Source organism: Channa argus, chromosome 11 (assembly GCF_033026475.1).
Source record: "Channa argus isolate prfri chromosome 11, Channa argus male v1.0, whole genome shotgun sequence".
Lineage (NCBI taxonomy): Eukaryota > Metazoa > Chordata > Actinopteri > Anabantiformes > Channidae > Channa > Channa argus.
The window spans coordinates 26,944,765-26,968,112 of record NC_090207.1 but is presented as its reverse complement, the minus strand read 5'-3'; the positions used below and the strand labels follow the sequence as shown (position 1 = coordinate 26,968,112).

The following is a 23,348-nucleotide window of genomic DNA, read 5'->3' as shown; positions in this document are numbered from 1 at the left end:
GACTGCACATAGAACCCCACACATCATCCTGATCATCTTAGGAACCTTTTTCAGTGGACAAAAGCAGCAAATTTGAAACATAAAGTTGGAAACATCACTCATGAGTTTACAGAAAGATCATATGGTGTCCTCAGTGTGTGCAGTTAGGAAAAATTCCCATTATGTTCCAGATTTATGGCTATAGGCAGATATGTTTTTGCTTTGTAACCAGCTGTATAGTGTTTTTGCACTGTGTTCTATGATGTTTTGACCATTTACGTTGTGAGTGAGTTCTCATGAGCTCCCCCCTATAGGAATGCACCAGCTGTTAAGAGAAGTTATGTTTGATATCAGTGCACGCTGCCAAATCAAATTCTAATATGATATGATCACGATAACGTCTGATAGAGTAGATGGGAGATCACCGCAGTAACAAACATCCATTCAGTGTGGTTACACTTTAACTCACAGTTTTATCTAAAGATGGATAATGATACAGAAAGATTTTTTATTTAGGTGGTAGTGAAAACTAAATTGTGAAACATAAGATATATTTGGCACGATTCCACTTGTATGAATTAAATAAATGAATTAAATGATTCATTTGATTTTTTATTGATTTACATTTTAACAGTTAAAGACTAATATAAAAACACAACAAAAAGCCTATCTATCAATTACAACCATCATTATTAGTTCACTATTAATTATAATTGTTTACCAATTCATAAGTGATTAAGAATAACAAGATGAAATAGAGGCATTAATGCCATCATTCTTTCTGTAAGAAATTTTTATTTTGTAATAAAAATTAGAATACAGGAGAGATAGTTTACTGACAGATCCCCATTTTTCACTTCCTCCTTCAGGACTTTTATTTTGCAGCCACTTCCTGTTCCCCTCACATTGTTTCCGCTTTACTAATCACAGATGATCAGTTTCACCTGCACTCATCAATTTGTTTATATACCTCAGTTCCCTCATAAAGCTGTCAGCTTGTCTTCTTTATCACTGCAGCTTTCCTGGCGTCATCATTGCTTTCCACGGTTCGGACCGCGCTGCGTTTGTTGACCTGACTCTGCCTGCCGCTCTGTGTTAGTGAGTAACAGCTGCCTGATGACTCTCTCTGTCGCCGACTATATAAATTACGCTAAGGATTAAAAGTATTGCTAAACGCCCGTGAGGAATCAAGTTTCATCATAACCATGCCATCGGAAAGAGACCGTTTTCCATGCTCATGTTTTTATTCACGCCATGCATAAGTGTTTCCCACTCCGTGTGACTGTCTGCCTGTGAGGCTCAGACAGATGTTACCACGTGCTCATGAATAACACTGATTATTGAATCAAGCGCCAAGGATTTCCAGGATGTCATCCTGCACCCTTTCCCGTAAGATCCCTACCTCCCCTCCAGACTCTGCTCGTCTCCTCACGCACTCTAACTGGAGATCAGTGCCACCTAGCGAGTCGAGATTATATGGCAAACTCATAATCATGCCAACAATAACGCTCTATCATAAACTTTATTTTAACTGAGAAGTTGTGTCAAGCACCTTATTGGGTCCAACCCTAAAACTAACCCTTTACAGTTTACAATGATTCGATTATTACTATACCTATATGCTTTCCAGTAGAGTTGCAGTTTGGGGGGGTGTAATTTAGAATAGTTGTAGCCACAATTATACCCATTTAGCAGGGGGAGTCTGCAGGTTTGCGTGGTCAGGATAGGTTCTAAATTGTATAAATGTTTTTTTTAGCACAAGAAATTAATAAATCTAATAATTTAGGCACAAAACTGTTTATCAATGGTTGATAAATGAGACCCCAGAATTTTTACTAGAATATTTTAAGTACATTTACTGCACCCATGTAATCTCCATTAAACTGAGACTTCTAAAACCAACTCTCTGCATCACTGATGCTTTATATTCATTACCTCAAATGTATTTTCTGGTTTTTAACTCTAAAAAAAAATAATTAAATAGTTTGGATCACAGCCGCATTGATTTAATGTCATTAATGACCCTGATGTGCTCTTCTCCATGTGCATTACTCTTTCCCTTGCAGTTCAACACCTACTACAGATGTTGATCTCTGGCCACAAACCTCTAATAAAGCAATAAAGAGGAGTTACAGAGAATTGCAGAACTAGCTACAGTTATGATTCAATAGAAGCTAAGGCAATGTTTAAAATTACATTGTTCAGTCATAAAACTGATCTCCAGCACCACCACACTGAGCACTGGGGCCCCTCAGGGCTATGTGCTCAGCCCTCTGCTGGTCACTCTGCTGACTGACGACTGTGTAGCAATGCACAGCTCGAACCACATAGTCAAGTTTGCGGATGACACGACCGTGGTTGGTTTAATCAGCAAGAACGACAAGTCAGCTTAAGGAGAGGAAGTGCAACGGTTAACAGCCTGGTGTGGAGCAAACAACCAGTCTCAGAACATTGACAAAACCAAAGAGATGGTTGTGGACTTCAGGAGAGCACAGAGCGACCGTTCTCCACTGATTATCGATGGATCCTCAGTGGAGATCGTCAAGAGCATCAAATTCCTTGGTGTTCATCTGGCAGACAACCTCACCTGGTCAGTCAACACCAGCTCCATTACCAAGAAGTCCCAGCAGCGTCTCTACTTCCTGAGAAGGCTGAGGAAAGCCCATCTCCCTCCCCCCATCCTGACCATGTTCTACAGAGGGACCATTGAGAGAATCCTGAGCAGCTGCATCACTGCCTGGTTTGGGAACTGCACCGTCTCGAATCGCAAGACCCTCCAGAGGATAGTGAGGACAGCTGAGAAGATCATTGGAGTCTCTCTCCCCTCTATTATGCACATTTACATAACTTGCTGCATCTGCAAAGCCAACAGCATTGTGGACGACCCCCACACACTTTTCACACTCCTGCCATCGGGAAAGAGGTTCTGAAGCGTTTGGGCCGCCACATCCAGACTAAAATATTTTTTTCCTGCAAGCCATCAGGCTCCTCAATACACAGAACTGAAATGGGACACACACACACACACACACACACACACACACACACACACACCACTCTTCTCAATTTGTTTCATCATTTATTTATTATTCTATAATTGACCACACTACACTGTTTACTTGCTTTTTTTTTTGCACATTCCACTGCATTGCATACATGCTGCACATTTAACTGCACTATACTTCTTACATGCTGCTCTTTGCACCTTTAGCACATTTGACTGTACTGTATAATCTATGTATACAATAGGTTTATTGGTCAGCATTGTCTTAGGTTTTGTGTCCTGTCGTGTGTTGCCTACACTCTCTCTGTACTGTTTCGTTTGCACTTGATGCACTTTACATAGCTTGTGTTCTGTAGCACCATGGTTCTGGAGGAAGCTTATCTTGTTTGTGTCCCACTGCGTATAGTAGAAATGACAATAAAAGACACTTGACTTGATTATATGCTGTAAGCTCTTTCTGACACATTTAAGCCCTGCCTTGTTTATATTTCATGCTAAAATGTTTAAATGGTTTGATATTTGTGTGGTTAAACTATTTCATAATAACCAGTGTGAGCACTCTGTCTGTGAAACTTGAGTTTGCTTAGATCATGGTGATGAACTTGCAGTACATATATTGTTTGTTCTGGTTCAGTGTTGGTGGACTTTGAGCAGACATAAAAAAAAAAAAAAAAAAAAAAAATGAAGCTGGGTTGCACAGACACAGCATAAACCCACCACCACAAACTGCACATCTCTTTAACAGTGACATTACTGCAACAGAACAAAAAAAATGTGTCTGGCCTGCACGGACTCCCCCTGCTGTGAATTCCTTCTAGGAATGTCAGCTAAGATGACAGACAGACATGGTCTCACAAGCTAAATGGAATTCAATATTTTACTATTATATTTATGTACCACAGAAAGGAAGTTTGCTTTGATCCCTTCTAGCTTTGTTCAAATCCCTTTCATTACTTGAGCATTGGATCGGGTACACTTTGGACCAGGATTGAGTGGTGAAGGGCTATTGCACGAGGATTGGAAAGGTTGTGGAGCCCACTGGGGGAGCATTGCTGGGAACTGCTGTCTCTCTAGCTTATTAGCCCCTTGTCAAGATTACTGGAGGCCAGAGGACAGGACAGCAGATTGAGGTCTGACCATTTCTTTACAGAGAAAATATCATTAGAAGTGGTCAGCTGTTTTTCTGATTTGTAGATATTTTCATGTTGAGCTTGGAGATTTAACCATAACCAAGCACCGCTTGCCAATGAGCTTCATCTAGTTTTTTTTGGTTGCTATTCTTTTTTTAAAATTTCATTTGGTAGTTAGTAAGAAATCTTTAACATGATCCGTGTGTTCACATAGATTAATATGAATTCAATTGATTATAAATAACATAATTAAACAGCAAATTTGTTATTTTAAAAGTGTGTATCAAACTGGTGGCCCTTCGCATTAATCGGTACCCAAGAAGTAGCTCTCAGTTTCAAAGGTTGGTGACCCCTGGTATACTCCATCCAGGCATGGATGGCATCTTAATAAGAGCTACAAAACAAAATAGCTTCTTACACAGACTTTGAGGAAGGTCCCAGTTGGTGTGTAAATCACTTTATTGTGCTAATCGGGTATTAGAGACAGCCCGAGCAATTAGTGAAATCACAACAGAGATTTGTTTTGTAGAGCCACTGTCAGGCACCAGCATTTCATGAGAAACCTTAGGGATTTGTTCTTGTATCAGTCATGTGTTTAAGGTGCTTGAACAGGCCAGAATCCTCTTACCCTCACTATCCACATTAATTCCCCAGAGGAGGAGAAGACCCACAGTTTTGTGCTATTTATCAGAATCTCTTATCATGGCTTTACCTGTCAGGGTTAGGACTTGTTTTTATGCAATCTGGATTTTCACTGATGGCACAAAGTTGTTCTAGACCAGCTAAATTCCATCATCCACTTGTTTTCCATAAAACTTGCCATTAGTACATTTAAATAAGAAAAAAATTGTACATGTAGACACTTGATTGGTGATTTCACCTAATGATGTGTTTGAGATGATTAATTCATAATAAAACAAAATATGATTTTACATACGATATAGAAACTAAAGAAGGGAATAGTAAAGTACACTGAAAAAAAAATCCTTTTTGTTAACTTCACCAACTGTCCAACATTTTCACGAGCTCTTACCAGCCTTTGAAGAAGCCATGTCCTAATCTTTGTCTTTTAAATCTGCGTTAGTGGTTAATAGTGGAATGATATCTAATGTTGATCCTGTCAGAAGCACCCAAACCCTTTCTCTTAATGTTAAGTCGACATTTCTAGTAGCAAATGTAAAACTAAGGATTGATGAAGAATTTGCATCTAATAAATAGAATATTTATTATAGAAGAATATATAATATATAGAATATAGAAGTGCTATTATCTTGTTCTCCTTACATTATGTCAAATGTTGTAACAGGTTAGTTAACCTGATTGTGGTTGGCTATTAACAGTGTCTACAATTCAAGCTGGTCAAACACCTTCTCAGAGCTTCATACATGTGATTTGACAAATAAAGTGCATTTTTAGCAGAATACTTGTACTTGTTTTGCCTGCAATTAATTCAATTGTCCATTTAAAATTACAATGTGTGTTTATATCCTAATCCATGTTAGAGTCCCACACCTTATGTTCTCTCAAAACCTGTAGGAAGGGATTTCATGGGCAGAACCATGGCCCACAGTCATCCTTATTCATTAACACTTTGGACAAAAGTAAGTAAATTACTAAGTGACTTACAAGTGAGGTAAAAGGCAAAAAAAAAAAAAAAAAAAAAAAAAAAAAAAAAAAAGGGAGAAAGTCAGGGAGAAAACATTAAAGCAAAGTGATATGTGAAGAAATGTTTCCCTTTCATGAGATGCAAAAAGCCATTTTTTTTTTTTTTTTTAAGATTTAAGAACGTAGCATTTTTGGCATTTTCTTTAATACTGGGAGAGAGGCTGCTGAGAGTGCAGAGTTTTGTAGCTCATTCTACCTTTATTAGACCACTGAGCAGATGAATTTAGCTTGAAGTAAATTTGGCTGCCTAAAGTTCATGATTAATTTTTTATTGAATTTTTGGATTACAAACTGTAAGCTGTTATTTTGTTCACAAGCACATAATGTATTTTTTATGGCCCTTAATATAAACGTGATAACGGTCAAACTAATTCCCTTTCGTGACACAAAATTTTTTTTTGAGGCTGTTACAATGACCCATTGTCTCACCTGTGTAGAAATCAATAGTTTAAGTGACGGAGTAGGAAAGGAGACCAACATTGCGGAGTAAGATGTGAAGTTTGGCGGATGTAAAGATGTGAAATAGATGCGTTCACTGATGCTGAACTTGCTTCGTGTGGTTCTAGTTTGGGCAGTACATGTACATAAATGTCATTAAACTTCCCTCTGATTTACCCATATTAAAATATCCTCTAGGTAACACAATCTAGAAGCAGAATCTAGACCCATCTATCTATTAATATGGAGCAACAGGAATATTCTGTTTAAGAGACATTTAAGGTAAGAAGATACAAAATATGTGCCATATTACTCACTGTTTTTCTGTGTCCAGATAAGATTAGCCAAAGAAGAAGACGGAAAAAGCCTATTGTCAGTGTGATGGCCTATAAGTCAGATCTGGGTCCTGTCTTTCTCCATGTGTGTGTGGCTGTGTTTTTCCTTGTTTCCCAGGAAGCCAGTGGGTGAAGCTGAGATTTGGGCCTGCTGTACACCTGTGTCAATTGGGTTGAGGCCTTAAAGATCGGCTCAGTCTCTTCCCCTGGGCCTGCTTGTTGAGTTCTGTTTTGGTTTTGTCTACGTGTCTTTTACACCTTCCATCCAACATGGCATACAACACTGATTTGGTCACAAACTAATTAGAATCTTTATATACTCAATTAAAACATATTGAGTTTATTGAGAACCTTGTGTGGCCTCTCTTCTTTGTCACATACTGTTGAGCCAGGTTGTGACATCACTTATCACCCCACAATATGTTAAAGCAACCACTCTCTGCTGGATGAGTTCACAAACTCTTTCCTACCAATGCTTTATCATTACTGGGCATCTTGGGCGAAGAAATCAAAAGTATTTCAGTACATTTACAAGTATACCTGTACACTGTAAATAGTCTGCAGCACTTTACTAAATGTTCTGCACTTATATAGCGCTTTTCTACCTATTGGCACTCAAAGCGCTTTACACTGCTTCTTATTTACCCATTCATACTCACAATCAAACACACACTCATACACCGATGGGGGAGCTGCTATGCAGCTGGCCAACACTCACCAGGAGCAACTAAGTTGGGGTTCAGTGTCTTGCTCAAGGACACTTCGACATGTGACTGGAGGAGCCAGGGATTGAACCAGCAACTGTGAGATTGGTGGACAACCGCTCTACCTTCCTGCGCCACAGTCGCCCCTATTGGTACCTATTGGGGGTGCTCCCCCGTGTGTGTGTGTGTGTGTGTGTGTGTGTGAATGGGTGAATAAGAAGCAGTGTAAAGTGCTTTGAATGCCAATAGGTAGAAATATATATATAAGTGCAGACCATTTAATGTTGAAACATAGCAGTGCAACATAGTTGCCATAAATGGGGGAAGGTGCACATGTAGATATAAAATGCTTTTTTTAAGTTAAAGAAAATGCAACAATTCTTATTTTCAGGTGATTACACAGTGATTACATAATTATGATTGCTAAATTCCATTTCTACTAATAGACTGCTTTAAGTCTTACACACTGCACCTTTAAAACTGAATTATGTGAAAATTTTGATCTAATTTTGTATGTAAAAATATCTTTGTGTCCGAGAAACCAATTAAATACAATTAACTATAAAAAAGGAAAGGTTTTTAATCCAGCATTGAGACTTGTGTGCAACATGTTCGAATCAATAAAAATAAATTAAATACTTAACAATGCTGAGCTGTGCTGCAAATTTCAACATCAGTATTGGCAATAGTAGTTTGGCTGGTAAATGTAGTTTTAATTCCTCCCAATCTTCACCCTAGCGGCATTCTTTGTTGCCAGAGTTGAATAAAGCGGAATGAGTGGTGAAGTTAAGGGTCACGGGGCAATTGGGACCCTTTAGAAAAGCAATTGTTGTGGAGGGTTAGACAGGAATAGATGTTAAGGTGATGAGGGAAGAAAGATGTGTGTGTGTGTGTGTGTGTGTGTGTGTGTGTGTGCGGGGGAGAGGGAGACACAGTGAGTAAGAATGAACTAGAATACCCACAGCAAACCTCCTTTCTGAAACTTTATAAGAAGACCCATTAATTCTAAGAAGTCTTGTTCCTCCTCTCTCCAAAGCAGGTGGGAAATGTTGGGATTTTCCTGAAACTACAGTGTGAGGTCACTCTCTCTGACATTGCATCAAAACGTTTCTTATTCTTTCTCACACTGTCAAGTTGTTAAATGTTGCCTCTCAGTGGGCAGTGATTGGCTGTTCCAAACCTCACTGAGCATTCAATAGCAGAATTGTACTGGCTGCTCATTAGCACCCAGCTGTTGCTCTAATTACAGTTTTAAACTAACTTTTTACAGCCACAGTGCTTCCTCGTAACTGCTTCATACCAATAGAACCTTAAGCCGACACAAGTACAGATCTAACTGCAGGTGCATCCAAGGGATTACAAGGAGTTTGACATAATGTTTTACTTAAATATGTCGGGTTCTTCCTTCTCCAACTTACACCAGCATATATGCTGTTTACCCGTATCCTCACATGTGAGCAGTAGGATCTTCTCGGGAACAGCGTCACCATGGTTAGTGTACCGGACCCTCATCATCACTGAAAGAATCCTAAACATGCGGTTAACATTTTTATGTTGATCTGGTTACATTGAGGCAATATATAAATATATATGTTTAGATCATGTTTTTTTCTTAGCATTACAGGACCATTATCATCATAAAAATGGATAATGTGGGGATTAAAAAATGATAAAAATAAAATATGCAAATGACATCAAAAACTGTGTTTAGTTACCTTTAAACAAAGTAGCACTACAGACTGTAGTTGTGTTTTTACTTTTTAAGTCCGAATGAAATAGCTAGTGTTCCTGTTCTCCACCACAGCACTTAATGACAGGCTCTCTCTAATGCCATACAATGCAGGTGTAAAGAAGGAGGCAATGTTGGTATCCTGTTAGAATCTTTAATGTTCTAAGTGTTAGTCTATAATTGATTGTGACTTTATTGTGTATTGTGGTTTATTTACCCACATTATCACTTAGCTTCCAGAAGATCCCCCAGACTACTGGCCCATATGGCACCATGGGTAAGTAGCAAACACTGACTCAGAGGGGCAGATTACGTCTAAATCTGGACAGTATTTGTATAAAGAATTGATAGACTCCTCTAATGGTTTGTCTGTGCTCTGGATGAAGATATCCAACTGCTCTTGAAAGAATACATCAATGTTTACTTGGCCATCCTATGTTTAAATGATGAAAACATTCATACCCACTGTCACCTCATCATTATGTTACCAAAATTAAGGTAATTCGTTCAGCGGATTACATTAGTTTTTCTGGAGTATGGCTTTTAGAATGGAACATTAGATTCCCTACAGTTAAATGCTGTACCTCCTGAATCACTAAAGCTCTAACATAACAAAACTGCAGGAAGGAGCGGGATCGTTTGGGTCGGGGGGAGTTCAGCAGACCTTGTTTTAAGATAGTACATATCAAATATGGCTGAATGGTTAGCGTACATAGTCAGCTGTAGTGATTATCTAACAAACTGTACGATGGATGGGGGACTGTAGGGAAAAACTGACAATACTATTTTTCTGCATGTTTATGCAAAAATAAATTACTTTTATTGGTGGGAACCAGTATTTAGCTAATTAACAATACGGAATGAGGAATGAAAACTATGATGATGTGTTGATGTTTTTTCAACAAATAAAACTGATGATCTGAAAGAGGCCGAACGAACATGAAGAAACTTTTTAATGCAAAGTCTTATTGACTGTCTAAATGATCTGTGGTTTAAAAGTAAATTTAGCTGCTTAATAATGTCTGACTAAAACAGGCATCGTCAACAAGGCAGCCACAGCCCCCTTGGGCTTTGGCATCAAGAATTTAATGATTGTATGCCCCAATGGACTTTATTCTTTATATTAAGTGTTAACTATCGGAAGCTTTTTAAAGCATAGCATGTTGATCATGTTTCATCTTTCACCATTGGAAATGACAAAACCTGCAAGGACTACTACAACTAAAAAAAAGAAAGATTATGAGAACAAAACACTTCCAACTTCCTACTGAAATGTATCCACAGTAAAATGTTATACACTGCATGAAAACATTTTCTTATTCACAGCCAGGTCTGGCAGACTAGTATGCTAGTTCAGCTGCACCTGTCAGTGACCAGTCCTGTCACCTATGACTGATCCTATGCACCGAGCAGAATGCAGGCCTATTTGTTGAAGGTAGGATGAGAGGCAGAGCCTTTAGCTATCAAGCTCCTCTCGTGTGGAACCAGCTCCCAGTTCAGATATGGGAAGCAGACACCCTCTCTTCTTTTAAGTCTAGACTTAAAATCTCCCTCTTTGATAAAGCTTATAGTTATTTGTAGATATGCTGCTATAGGCTTAGACTGCTGGGGGACCCACCCCCAGATGCACTGAGCTCCTTTCCTCCTCTTGTCCCTCTTTCCTCTCCTCTCACCCCACAATTGTCAACACTGTATGACATTAACTCTGTGTTTTTTCTCCTATTTTTCTCCGTCTCTTTCTTTCTCTCTCTGTCCCTTTCTGCAGGTGTCCCTGGCCTTGGAGCTGTGTGTTTCCAGTGTGCAGCTACTGGTCCTACCAACCTGGCCGATGTTTTGTTGTTGCTCTTTTCTTTTCTCTCTCCCCTTTTCACTAACCCCAAACGGTCAAGGCAGATGGCCGCCCACCCTGAGCCTGGTTCTGCTGAAGGTTTTTCCGTTAAAGGGAGATTTTCCTCTCCACTGTTGCTAAGGGCTTTGCTCAGGGGGGGGGTTGTTGGGTTCTCTCTATACATCTTTATAGTTTTGACTTTATTCTGTAAAGATTTGGGGAGTTCAGAGAAAAAACATGTCTGGGAACATTTTATATATTTTTTCATGAAAACGTAATGGGTTTGCAGTTCCCTTTTCTTTAAAAGGTATTTTTAAAGTTTAGTTGTGTAGAATTGTAATTTATAGGACCACAGTTATAGTCACATGACCCTCAGTTTGCAAATCACTCCTTCAGAAACTGAGACGTTGGTGGTGATTAAGAGTTTTGATCCAAGCTACCCTTCCCCCTATGTTTACTTTGTAGAGATGTCCTCAGTTTGTAATGTCACATAAGACTGCTACTATAAGCTTGAAAATACAGTGTATTTTAAAGAGATCTGTAGCTTGGTATTTCCTGTCAGGCAGCCTGGCAGCATCCTCAGGGCTGCTGTTTGTTTCTGTATTGTGCAGCAGCTTTAATGAAAGCGACAGCCAGTCACTGAGGAATGTGAAGCTGCTCCTGTGACTCACTTCTCTTCACATTTGCATGTTTAAGGCGTTGAAGTGAAAAGACCTGTCTCTCCTCAACATCCCCCCTCCACTACTAGGTGTTTAATTAAACTTTTTTCTTGCAATTGCAGCATGTTGGAGTTAAGCCTGACGCTGGGCTCAAGACACTGGGTTGAAGTTGGGGGTTGGTGGGTGTGTGTGTGTGTGTGTGGGTGTGGAAGTTGGGGTTATTAAGTCTAGCTGCCACAGAGGCATCTGCCAACCAGATAGGTGCTGGGATAATCTCCCTCCACCCCTGTTCCCAAAGGCGGGGGTGGAAGTTACAGGGACTGGGGAGCAACAGTCCATTGATCCAAGACCTACAAATATACTAATCCTGGACTGGACTCCAGACTGGGCTCTTGACCCACTTGCAAGTTGGTGACAGGAGTTCACATTTTAATCTGATGTTACTGGGATTGAGAACATTCAGCTGGAGTAAACCACTCAAGACAAATATCTCTTAGATCAAAATGTGGCTTTGGTTAATAACAGCATTCTGAGCTGTGCAGTACATAAATCCTGTATTTATTTCCACAATGCACCAGAAAGATGCAGCTAATCCCGCGATCCGATTATTTAAATGAAATAAAATCAAAGAATTCCAAACAGCAAATATGGTGGATGCAAGAAACACTGCATTTTTGAAATATTAATTTACACCAGCTAATTTTAGTTTTAAAGAAAGACCATATAGTAAGAACCTAGTTCATTTGTTTTTTCTCTTACAATAATTGCTGATTGATGGAAAAACACAATTATTTCACATACACTGTTGCCCATAAGGTTGGAATAATTTTGTTTTCAGACATATTCCACTTTTTTGCAAAGGTTAATTATGGAATAATTTTCATCGTAATATGTTCGGAAGAGATTGGTCAATAAAGTTTTGTTATACACTTTATTTATCAAGAATAAATCACATTGTCACAATAATTTCATGAGAAGAAGTAACAAATATTTTATTCATCAATTGTAGAACTTACCAATTTTTCACTTCCATTCTTTGTTTTTTAATACTAATAAACCTCTGACTGTCTTTTATGTATTAAAATATCTTTGTTTTTTTTTTTGCTGAAATACTTTTTCATATGATATCATCTAGAACAGTGTTCTGATGTCATTAGAACCAAGCTGATAACTGGTGAAGTCCCCTTTAAGCTAACTCAGAGAAATTGGTTAAAGTAAATAATTTATATTGCCACCAACTCCCTGCAAGATTTCAGTTAGTGAACACTTACATTATTGCTGAAACGTACTACAGGAAACCATCTTGTGGTATATAAGCCATATTTTAAGACACAAATTTAATAATAGAGACACAAAAAAGGGGTGACATTTTATTTTATCTTCTATCATGAACTGACTATAAGGTAAAACAAAAAATATTGCACTTACAAATCCATATTTTACCTCTGATCTAGAACATTTCCCAGTCTTGTTTTAAATTTCTCAGTGAAGTTTGTTTATGTGAGTAGTTCAGACTGATGAACACCTGGTGCACATTAACACCATCATTAGTTTGTTGAAAGTTTCTTTTATAAAAAAGAAGAGTAGAAAGATTAAATCAGCAATTTTAGAGTTCGTATAGTCAGCTGAGCATTACAGTTCAAATGAAGGTCATGCTATTGTAGTTTTCAGGTTATAGGACATCTATCTACTTGCTTAATTATTATGAGCAAGACGTGTTGGAATTTGCCAAAATGTAGTGGTTGTACTTAATATTACAGTTGTCAAATGAGTATTTGATGATGTAATTCAGTTCAATTATGTTTTATTTATATGGTGGCAATAAAAAACTCCTTTTACTGGAAGACACTAACAGAAACAACTCAGTTGGTCACTCAGCTGTCTCAGCTGGTTAGGGCGAGTAGAAAGCAGAGAGACAGAGAAAATGCAACAAGAAGCATCAGATAATACAATCAGGGAGGGGATTAGGAACATTCAGGTGCCATCAATCAAATGTTGCCTAACTCACACAACCTCCTCTACATCTTCCCTTGAAAAAGGACTGACAGAAACAGAGAAGACCTGTGGGGTGACTTTGGTGCAGGTAGGTAGAGCGGATATTCCCCGGCTCCTCCGGTAACATGTTGAAGTGTCCTTGAGCAAGACACTGAACCCCAACTTAGTTGCTCCTGGTGAGTGTTGGCCAGCTGCATAAAAACTCCCACATCGGTGTATAAGTGTGATTGTGAGTGTGAATGGGTGAATAAGAAGTAGTGTAAAGTGTTTTGAGTGCCAATAGGTAGAAAAGCGCTATATAAGTGCAGAACATTGACCACCTGGATGCTTATGTCCTTGGAAAAAACAAACAAACAGATGGTTAAAAGATGCAGTGATTTTCAGTGAAGTATAATATTCTTTGTTTCATCAGAAGGATCACGTTGACTATACTGTCCATACTGGTTGCTAATTTAATTATTTAATTGACACTGTATCCCACCCACTGGCCAGAAATTGGTAGCAAGTAGAAACTCCTCTAAAGAGTGAGACTGTCTGACATTATAAGGGAGGTCATTCCAGAGGAGAGGGGCATGAAGGTAAAAGACCATGTAGGCAGTTGACTTTTTTAGTCTACGGAGAGACAGGACCCCTTTAGTCTGTGAGCAAAGAGGACAAGATGAAGTAGAAATAAGTCAGTAAGTACAGTCACTGTATACTCTCAGTGAATGTTCTTACTTTAGTCAATGTTGTCTTTTAAAGCACCCCACAATCTTTCCCTAATCATAACTGAACTTTCCGGGATGTGTGTGTGTTTGTGGTGAGAATTCATAAAAATATAAAACAGAAATAATGAACAGGGAGCCAGAAAGACAGTCAAATCCAGCACTCCACCCCAGGTTTTCCTCCTCTCACTCTCTGCTGGGATGATTACTCTGCTTTACTCCAGCCCAACTTTGTCCCCACAGAGACTCATGCACTCTACAAAACACACACACACACACACCAGCAGAGTCCTAGTGGTCCAGCATGGAGGTACTGCGATCACTCTCAGCAGCTAACTTGGAGCAGCCTAGGTGGAGCGCTGCACTGTGTTGGATGGAGTACGTTTGAACTGACAGCCTTGTTGTGACTGGAAACCGACTGCTTGACCATGGAGTTTGGTAGAGTTTGGTCCAGATACCAGAGGACAGTGCTTATCACCTTGATGATGCTGAAACTGGGTAAGTCAACATCAGCATGTTGTACTTCAAAGTATTAACTTTTAGAGAGTTTTTAAAAGATACACCAGACAATTTACTACTTCAGACACATTCTTTTGCTTCTTCTGCTCCAACTTTTTGTGCTGTGCACATATTTAGACCCACTGCAGGTCCACACTGCAGAAGTAAATGATACTTTGGTGACCCTTTATTTAACAGCTCCTTGCTTAATTGCTACATATTCAGAGAGGCTTAGTTCAGTGTAGGTCTGAAATGTGTTGAAATTTATAGATTTGCTTATAATTACTAATAACTAAAAGACATGCCCAATTGTAAATGCACAATCAAATACATATTTTCCCTTCCTTTCTAAAAAGCACTCTAGGAAATTATTAAAAAAGACTGTTCTGGGAGTATCAGTGAGTATTATTAACTTGAAAACAGCAACGGGATCTGTCGTGAATCCTGATGGATTCTGGGTTTTTATGTGTAGGTTGTTTGACTTAAGCCTTCACTCTTTGGGTCATGCTACAAAAGAAAATGATCTCATATTGAATCTAAGTAGCTGGATTTCTTTTTGGATTCTTCCATGTGTGATCAATCTGCAGCTGGTGCAGCACCGATCGTGGGGGGTTGGTGGGTGAGGTGGGGGTCGACCCCCACCACCTTATGAAACACTGTTGACCCATTTTTCTCGCGACCTTCATTTTTGTCAAGTGTCTGAAGCTCATTTAAATGGTGGCGGACTAGCGGCAGGGATTGGCTGCGGGTGGCATTGTTAAAGATCACCATGGTAACAAGCTGAGCGTCTGGCTGCACTGTTGTACACCCTTTTTTTTTGTCTCAGCTTTGAATGGGAGGGAGCAATGGGTATTAAGGAGAATAGCAAGAGACCTGGCACTCTGAGTATTTAAGGATTAAACTAAAACAAGAGCCAAAAACACAAACATGAAGCGGAGGACATGTGATAATGACGATGACAGTGTTTAATTTACTCAGCAATCTTCTAAAAGAAAATGCAGCGCACAAATACAAGTCCTTTAGGTTTAAGAAAATTAAGCATGAACAAGAGCAGTTTTAGGAAAGAAGAAAAAAACCGTCTCCTCTATGGGCCTCTTCAGCATTGTCATCCCCAGATAACACACACATAAGAAACAAGTTCAATTCAATTCAACTTTATTTATATAGCGCCAATTCACAACAAAGTCATCTCAGGGCACTTTACAGAATAAAGTCAAGATTATAAAGATATATAAAGAGAACCCAACAATTCCCCCTGGAGCAAGCCATAGGCAACAGTGGAGAGGAAAAACTCCCTTTAACGGAAGAAACCTCCAGCAGAACCAGGCTCAGGGTGGACGGCCATCTGCCTCGACCGGACAAGTGCCTTAAAGCAAGTTGTTAAACTGTTACCAATTCCAGGTGAATACTTTCTGAGTTGGAAACGAGTGACTCAAAATAGACGAATACACAATTTAGGAAATAAGTTGCAAAATCAGTGGGAGGGTTACTCTCCCTATTTTAAACAGCCCGGCCAACTGATAACTAACTCTTCAAAAATGACTCATTCAAAGATCAGCGACTTTTGGTTTGTCCCTTCAGGGGTCGCCACAGCGTGTTCTTCACGTTATTTTGGCATGAGCTTATACGGCGGATGCTTTTCCTGCTGCAACCCTCCCGTTTTATCCGGGCTCGGGAACGTCACCAAGGTGGCCCTTGGTGGCTGCACAGGGCCTCACCTGGTGGCAACCGGCAACAGGGGGAGTGACGGATTCAGGAAACATTTCGACATTTATTATTATTATTTATTTAGTACGTTTTTAATAAAGCAAAGCAAAAAGTCCAGTGGTGCCTTTGGAGCACAAAACTAAAGCAAGGAAGTGCTGCCAGTCTCTTGTGGTGATTCAATAAAATTCCTTTGAGCTCAGCTTTAGCCAGGGGCTTCCCTCCCTATGTGACGCAGAGCATTTCTGCTTCCAGCATGACTCTCTCCTGACTATGAATTGCCATTTCTGATACTCGGAGTAAACCCCCCTTCTCCCACATGTCCACCTTTTGCACTTAGAGAGTAAAAAAAAATTTAATCTCTCTTTGACTATAAACTGAACCTCCCCCAACCTTTGCGCCTCATTATATGACAAGTACTATTAGAACATTTACTACTAGAAGCTACTACTATTTTACAATTTCACCATTGGAATTACTTGTGCTTTGCTGTGGAGGAACCAAAAACATTCAATCGAGTGCGAACGAGTACAAGTTATCAAGTAAAGGTCTTGTCTGTAATTTATTTTAATGTCTTCCTACAACTGACTAGAACTACACTACACTATACACTAATGTGTATACATCTTCTGTCAATTCTGGACCAGTAAAATTATGCATGGCTGTTAGTTATTCAATAATTAAAAGGCAACTCTAACTAGTGTGTAACCCTCTGTCCATACAGTGCAGCAGTATAGCTGTAATGATAAGATTGCAGTTTGGACAACGCTTAAATATCTAGTCTCTTAAGAGGTAAGGTGTGCAGCTTTTTGAGCATTCATTTAGTGGACACGTGCTCAAAAGTTACTGTGTGTAGCTGTGCAGGCTATGGTGCACAGTAGAAGAGCAGATCAGGCAGAGGAAGGACTTTGCAGAAAAAGTGGATTGGTATGCTATTACTAAGCATAAATCGAAGCTTTACGTGCAGTTGCACTCAAAATTATTCAACTCCCATTGCAATTTAGGTCTATAGGCAACATTTACAAACTTTCAGCTGTTTGCACTGAACAAATTAAACAAGAAAAATTTGATTATCTCACCATAACTAATGTTACAAGTGGTTCCTCCAAGGTCAACATAAAATGTAACTTTTATTACCTATGTCTTCAGTACTTAGTAGAACAGCCTTTTGTTGTTCTTACCTGCTGCAAACCGAATGCATAGCCAGACACCAACTTCTGGCAGGTTCCTGAGGAATCTTAGCCCATTCCTCATGACCAGTGACCTCCAGTTTACTTATATTCTTTGGATTTTGTATTGCAACCACCTTCTTTATATCCCACCAGAGGTTTTCTAATGGCTTCAATTCAGGTGACTGTGATGGCCACTCTAAATCTTCCAGAACTTCTTTTTGAACCAGACCTTGCTGGACTTCAGGTAAGCTTAGAATCATTGTCCTTTTGAAAAGGTCCAATGACGCCCAAGCTTCAGCCTTCTCACAGACAGCATGACATTTTCTCCTAGGAGGTACTGATAAATGAATGAATCCATATTGCCTTCCACACACAGCAGGTTTTCTCTATCAGAGGAAGTAAAGCTGGTCCAGAGCATCAATGAGCTACCAGTGTTCTTTTCAGCAGTTGCTTCAGCAGTTGCCCTGTGTCCTTGTGTCCTTGAGCAAGACACTGAACCCCAACTGAGTTGCTCCCTTTGCACATAGCATAGCAGCTCCGTGTGTCAGGTGTGTGAGTGTGTGTGTAATTGTGAGTGCGAATGGATGAATAAGAAGCAGTGTATAGCACTTTGACTGCCAATAGGTAGAATAAGCGCTAAGTGCAGACCATTTACCATTTAATGTAGAAGGCCACAGGTTCAAATCCCACCCCACCAGGGGTGGCCCCACCCTAAGGGTCAAGGGCCTCCCTGTCAGTCCACAAGCCTGGATAAAATCGGAGGGTTGTGGCAGCATGGGCATACGGCATAAAAACTGTAGCCAAATCTACGTGCAGAACACATTACACTGTGGTGACCCCTGAAGGGTCAAGGCAAAAGCCATTGATCTTTGATCGTTTTTGCTTTATTATTCCTCCTCCAGACAAATCAATAATCAATAGGCCCAAAATATTCCAGTTTAGTTTCTTCATTCATTTTTCTTGTGCTTTTGGGTCAGTAATAGTAGTATCTTGGAGTTCAGACATGGACTTTTCATGTTATGCTTGTGCTTGTGTAGGTTTCCTCTAGGTACTCCATTTTCCTCCCACAATCCGAAGACATGCATGTTAGGTGAATTGGTGAGTCTAAATTGCCGGTAGATGTGATGGTTGTCTGTGTGTGTCTGTGTTGGCCCTGAGATAAACGGGAGTCCTCTCCAGGGTAGAACCCGACTCTTGCCGTTTGAAAGCTGGGTTAGGCTCCAGCCCCCTGCAACCCGGAACAGGATAAGAGATGATGGATGGATGAATGGTACAAACATGACACTGTTCATGTCTTCTAGGATCTACAACTGTACGTGTTTCTACACAAGACTCATTGTAGCATGAGTAATTCAAACTGAATGTACATATTCAGTGTATTTATCCCTAGAATATCGGTTATCATATTAACTTCCTTTATTATTACACATACAAGGGAGAAATACCATTTAGACTGAATAAATGTTTTACATTATCTTAATTTGCCATACCCTTTCTACTTTTGCTTATTTTTAAAGCTGTTCATTGAGACAGGCTGACATCCCTGGAGAGTGTCTTCTACCTGCTAACAGTCAGAGCTCTGCTCAGTGTTATTCTTAGTACCAGTCAGTGCCAGGGATCAACCCTGTCTGGCCGTAACCATGATCTATGAAGTGCTGTAGGATAGGGGGGTGGGGGTGGGGTGAGGGGATAGACTGGGTGTAGGAGGAGCTGTTATCAGCTCTTAGGAATGTGTGAGGGCTTGATTGAGTTTGGATGGACGGTTGAATAATGAGGAGACCCTTGTTGTCCCTGTCAGCCAACTTTTACAGGGTTCATGAGATAAACACGTAGTGGAGGTTAAAGTGTATGATCTGCTGTGCAAATCAGTCCTGTGTAGGATCTGGGTTCTTTTTGACAGGGGAGGAGAAACAGAAAAACAATGAAAAAAACATAACAAGAAAAGATAAGAAAAAGGTCTCAGTAGAAGAAACAATGGAGGAAGGTAAAAGAAAAAGATAAAAAAAAGATGATGCAAGTAAGAGGAAATTACACCTCTGACAAAGACATAGCAGCTCGGGTTGAGACAAGCAGGAAGAAACATGCAAAACACACAACTTTATCATCAAACTTCGATTATCACACGTCACACAATTATCACATTCTAAACTCGGTTTACACGTAAAAACATGACAAATAAATTTTATTTACCATTTATCTACCATTTACAGAAAATAAGTCTTCTTACAGTAGACATGTATAGAAAAAACATGTTATTGTCATGTTATTGTATTGTGTTGTGTTGTAAGTCACAATTAAAAACAAATATGTTTTTCTGTGACATTTTTTGTATTTTAGAAATAATTCATATTGATAACATAAAAAAGTTGGTTGATATAGAGTATAATCAAAGGCTTTTTTCAGCATTTGTGTGTATTTGTACTTCAAATACCATCATCAAGTCATAATTTCTATTTATCCAGTTGGTTTGTGATCTAGCACGGTACCTGTTAAAGACTTGTTAATTATTTAAGCAAAATTAAATGATGATTGCCTTTTTAAAATGTCTGTTGCAGGTACTTTGTTTTTTAGCATTTAAATATAGACAATGGAAAGGCCATTTTTTTCAGTTCTGCATTTACAACTGTCATGTAAATGCAATTTGTTTGGAAATTGTTTACGGAAATTACATCAACTGAAAAAGTCAAATATTATTACAGTTGCACATTTGAGCCTTTAAAGCCTAGAAACTAGATTAGATGATCAGTTTAGATGGTAGGCTCTTGCTGTGACTTGTAACCTGCATTCAAATTAAAACAGAGGAAGCACAAACAAACACATGTCAAGATTTATCAGGTATAGAAACCATCAACGTAGTGGGAGGAGAAGTGAGAGACAGATGTGAGGAGGGAGGCTCAATGTGAGAGCAGATAAAGGAAGTGATAGTAGATGCATTCAAGAGGAACTGGGGGTGTTAAAGTGAATACAGTGGGAAAAGAGGAACATAAGTGTTGCAGGAAACTCATTATTACAGGAATGTTGCTGTTGATGACTTGCAGTGGGGTCTGCATTGTATTTGGATATGTTTACCCAAAGCACCCACCTGTGCTGTAATTCCATAGTACACTCAGCAATTATTATGAGACACAGCAGATAAATAATACACGAATTGGTCTGATATGTGGCTTTTCTACTTAAGGGTTAAGAGAGAAAAACTTTAAAGTTAGATAATGTAACTAAAGGTACAATTCTATAAGTAGCTTGTGTGAGGTTAGAACTTTGGTGTTACAATAAAGCACATGTTGGTTCTTTGTATCTTGTATGGGAAATTACTAACCACAACTAATTCCATAACATTGCTGTGCTGAAAAGGGCTTTGGTAAATAGGGTTCCACTGACATAATGTGTCTGAAACCAGGTGTTTTTGGCCAAAAGTTTGAGATTGGTTAATAACAATATCAAAGGAGATGTAGCTGAGCTCTACTAAGGTGCAGTTTGGAATTCAGCCTATCCTGCAGATATGTGAAAATATCTGTTTTTTCAGCTTCTAAACATTCTGCTAAGGTCATCAGTGATTCACTAATGTCAGCTGTTTGGTGGTATGCTGTGGTGGTTTATAAAGGTTTATCAGGTTAAAGGGTTTATTGGTTGAAAACTGGTGTATGTCATGATGGCACATCATGTTAAGGAGAGATAGTAGAGTAAACAGTAGGACTGTTTAATCTACAATGATGTAAAAAGACTGAAAAGGTAGGTTTACCACAATAAGTGACACCATTCTCATTGTACACATTCATTTTAGCCATTATTAATATCAAAATATTAATTAACGACACAATCAGATTAAACTATTATGGGACATTTGGGGCTTTAAATGTAAATCTATTTGTTTTTGCATATACACTTTTTTACAATTATTACGCACAAGATGTTTAATGTAAGTAGGAAAAAAAAAGACAGGAAACTTAAAATAGGTAACAATAAAGAGACTAGACACTGTTCTCTAGACAAATGCTCACTTTGATATGTTAAAGAAGCTAATTTGTATTTTAATCTTTGCTCACTTCCCGATGGACAGATAAGTGCATACAGATGTTTCTAGATGTAACCTATTGCATCTTGAACAGCAGTGTGTTGTGTCATTCCAGGCCTGCTGTGCACAGTGGCATCAGACAAGTGTCTCTCATCTCCCTGTCACAATGGTGCCACGTGTCTTGAGCACCTGAGTGACTATGTGTGCCTGTGTCCCAAAGGACCAGTGTGGTACATGGGTAAAAACTGTGATGAACTGTATGATGCCTGTAAAATGGCACCTTGTACCAACTGTACCAGCACACCTGGGTCTGAAGAATTCACCTGCCCCTGCCCGGACGGCTTCACAGGGGTTAACTGCACCCAGGATGTAGATGAATGTAAAAGTGATCCCTGCAATGGTATCAAGTCCCACTGTGTCAACAGAATCAATGGCTATTCGTGCCATTGTCCCATTGGATTAGGAGGGGAGGACTGCCAGGACAATGTGACCACTTGTTCAGAGCAAACCTGCCAGAATGGAGGCTCCTGTATGGACATACCTGACATTGGTCACTCATGCCACTGTGCTGCTGGGTATGAGGGAAGAAACTGTGAGGTGAACATTGATGAATGCCAGTCTGAGCCCTGTCAAAATGGAGCTATCTGTATAAATGGGGTCAATACCTACCAGTGTTTCTGTGTACCTGGATTCCAAGGCTACAACTGTGACCTGGACATCAATGAGTGCGCTTCGGGTCCGTGTCAAAACAATGGCACATGCCTGGATAAAGTTGATCACTACAGATGTGACTGTGCTCCTGGCTTCAAAGGTAAGATACTGTTTAAGGGTTACAACATCTGACATTTAAATGACATTTAAATTTCATTTACTTCAGAGTGTGAAAGAAACAGCAGTTAAATTATATTATTACAGCATTCTTCCATAAATGAAAGGCTGGATTCCTACAACCAGTTCAGATGTTATCACATCATTCAGTGGCCATCTATTGTTGTCAGAACCATAGATATGGATTAATTTGTCCCTAGTCCACGTGCTAATATGCTCAATATATCCTTTTTGTGTTCTTTTAGGTTACCCAAAAGCCTCTTTCACATACTGTATGAACTTCAAAGTATGACATTGTCTGGAGTTGTCATTTCACACATGCAACACAGTGATGAGATTGTCTGAATCCGTAGTGTTTTAAGATGATTTCAGTGAGATGGCAGTGCTTACAGAAAGCGCAACATGATGCTTAGCAAACAGTGTTTTGTTTGCCGTAAGATGCTGAGGCACACATCTAATTTATCAGTTTAAATCCTTCCAAAAATATGTGACAGAGCAGTGTACTCTATCAATGTGCAGGATCAACAACATAATTCGGACTTTGTACTCGAGGGTTCACAGAGTAAACTCAGGTTAATCTCTGTAGTATCTCATCTGGACATTTTCGTTCATGCCTACTCTGCCTCCGAGTAAATTCCAAAGAAGAGTAATAACCCACCTCATGTGCAAAAGAGGCTTGACACTGTACAACAAAACAATGGGGTTAGACTCAGTGAAAGACTGTGGGTTAGTATAAAAAACATTACTTCTTTAACTGAAATAAAAATGTTGACTAAAAGTTTAAAAGGGACTATGAGCAGGTATCTCTGGTATGTCACACACTGATCCACCTCAACCTTCTCACTGCATCTACTTTTAAGTTAGATCACCTGTCATGACACTCATGCTTATCACAGATGTTGCCATATTAGCATACCTATTAGTGATAACCACCTACTGGTAGGAAGTGGGTGCTCTTCTGAAT

The 23,348-nt window shown here is 39.3% G+C and overlaps 1 protein-coding gene across 1 annotated transcript in view; it reads left to right on the top strand.

The window, feature by feature from the left end:
• The first annotated feature begins 14,438 nt into the window (after window positions 1–14,438).
• The window catches only part of LOC137136613 (protein crumbs homolog 1-like), a 31,196-nt gene continuing 22,286 nt past the window's right edge, over window positions 14,439–23,348 (top strand). The window contains exons 1-2 of the mRNA XM_067522147.1: window positions 14,439–14,668; window positions 21,672–22,367. Coding sequence (XP_067378248.1) covers window positions 14,599–14,668; window positions 21,672–22,367 — 766 coding nt within the window. The 5' untranslated portion in view covers window positions 14,439–14,598. The remainder of the gene's footprint in view (window positions 14,669–21,671; window positions 22,368–23,348) is intronic.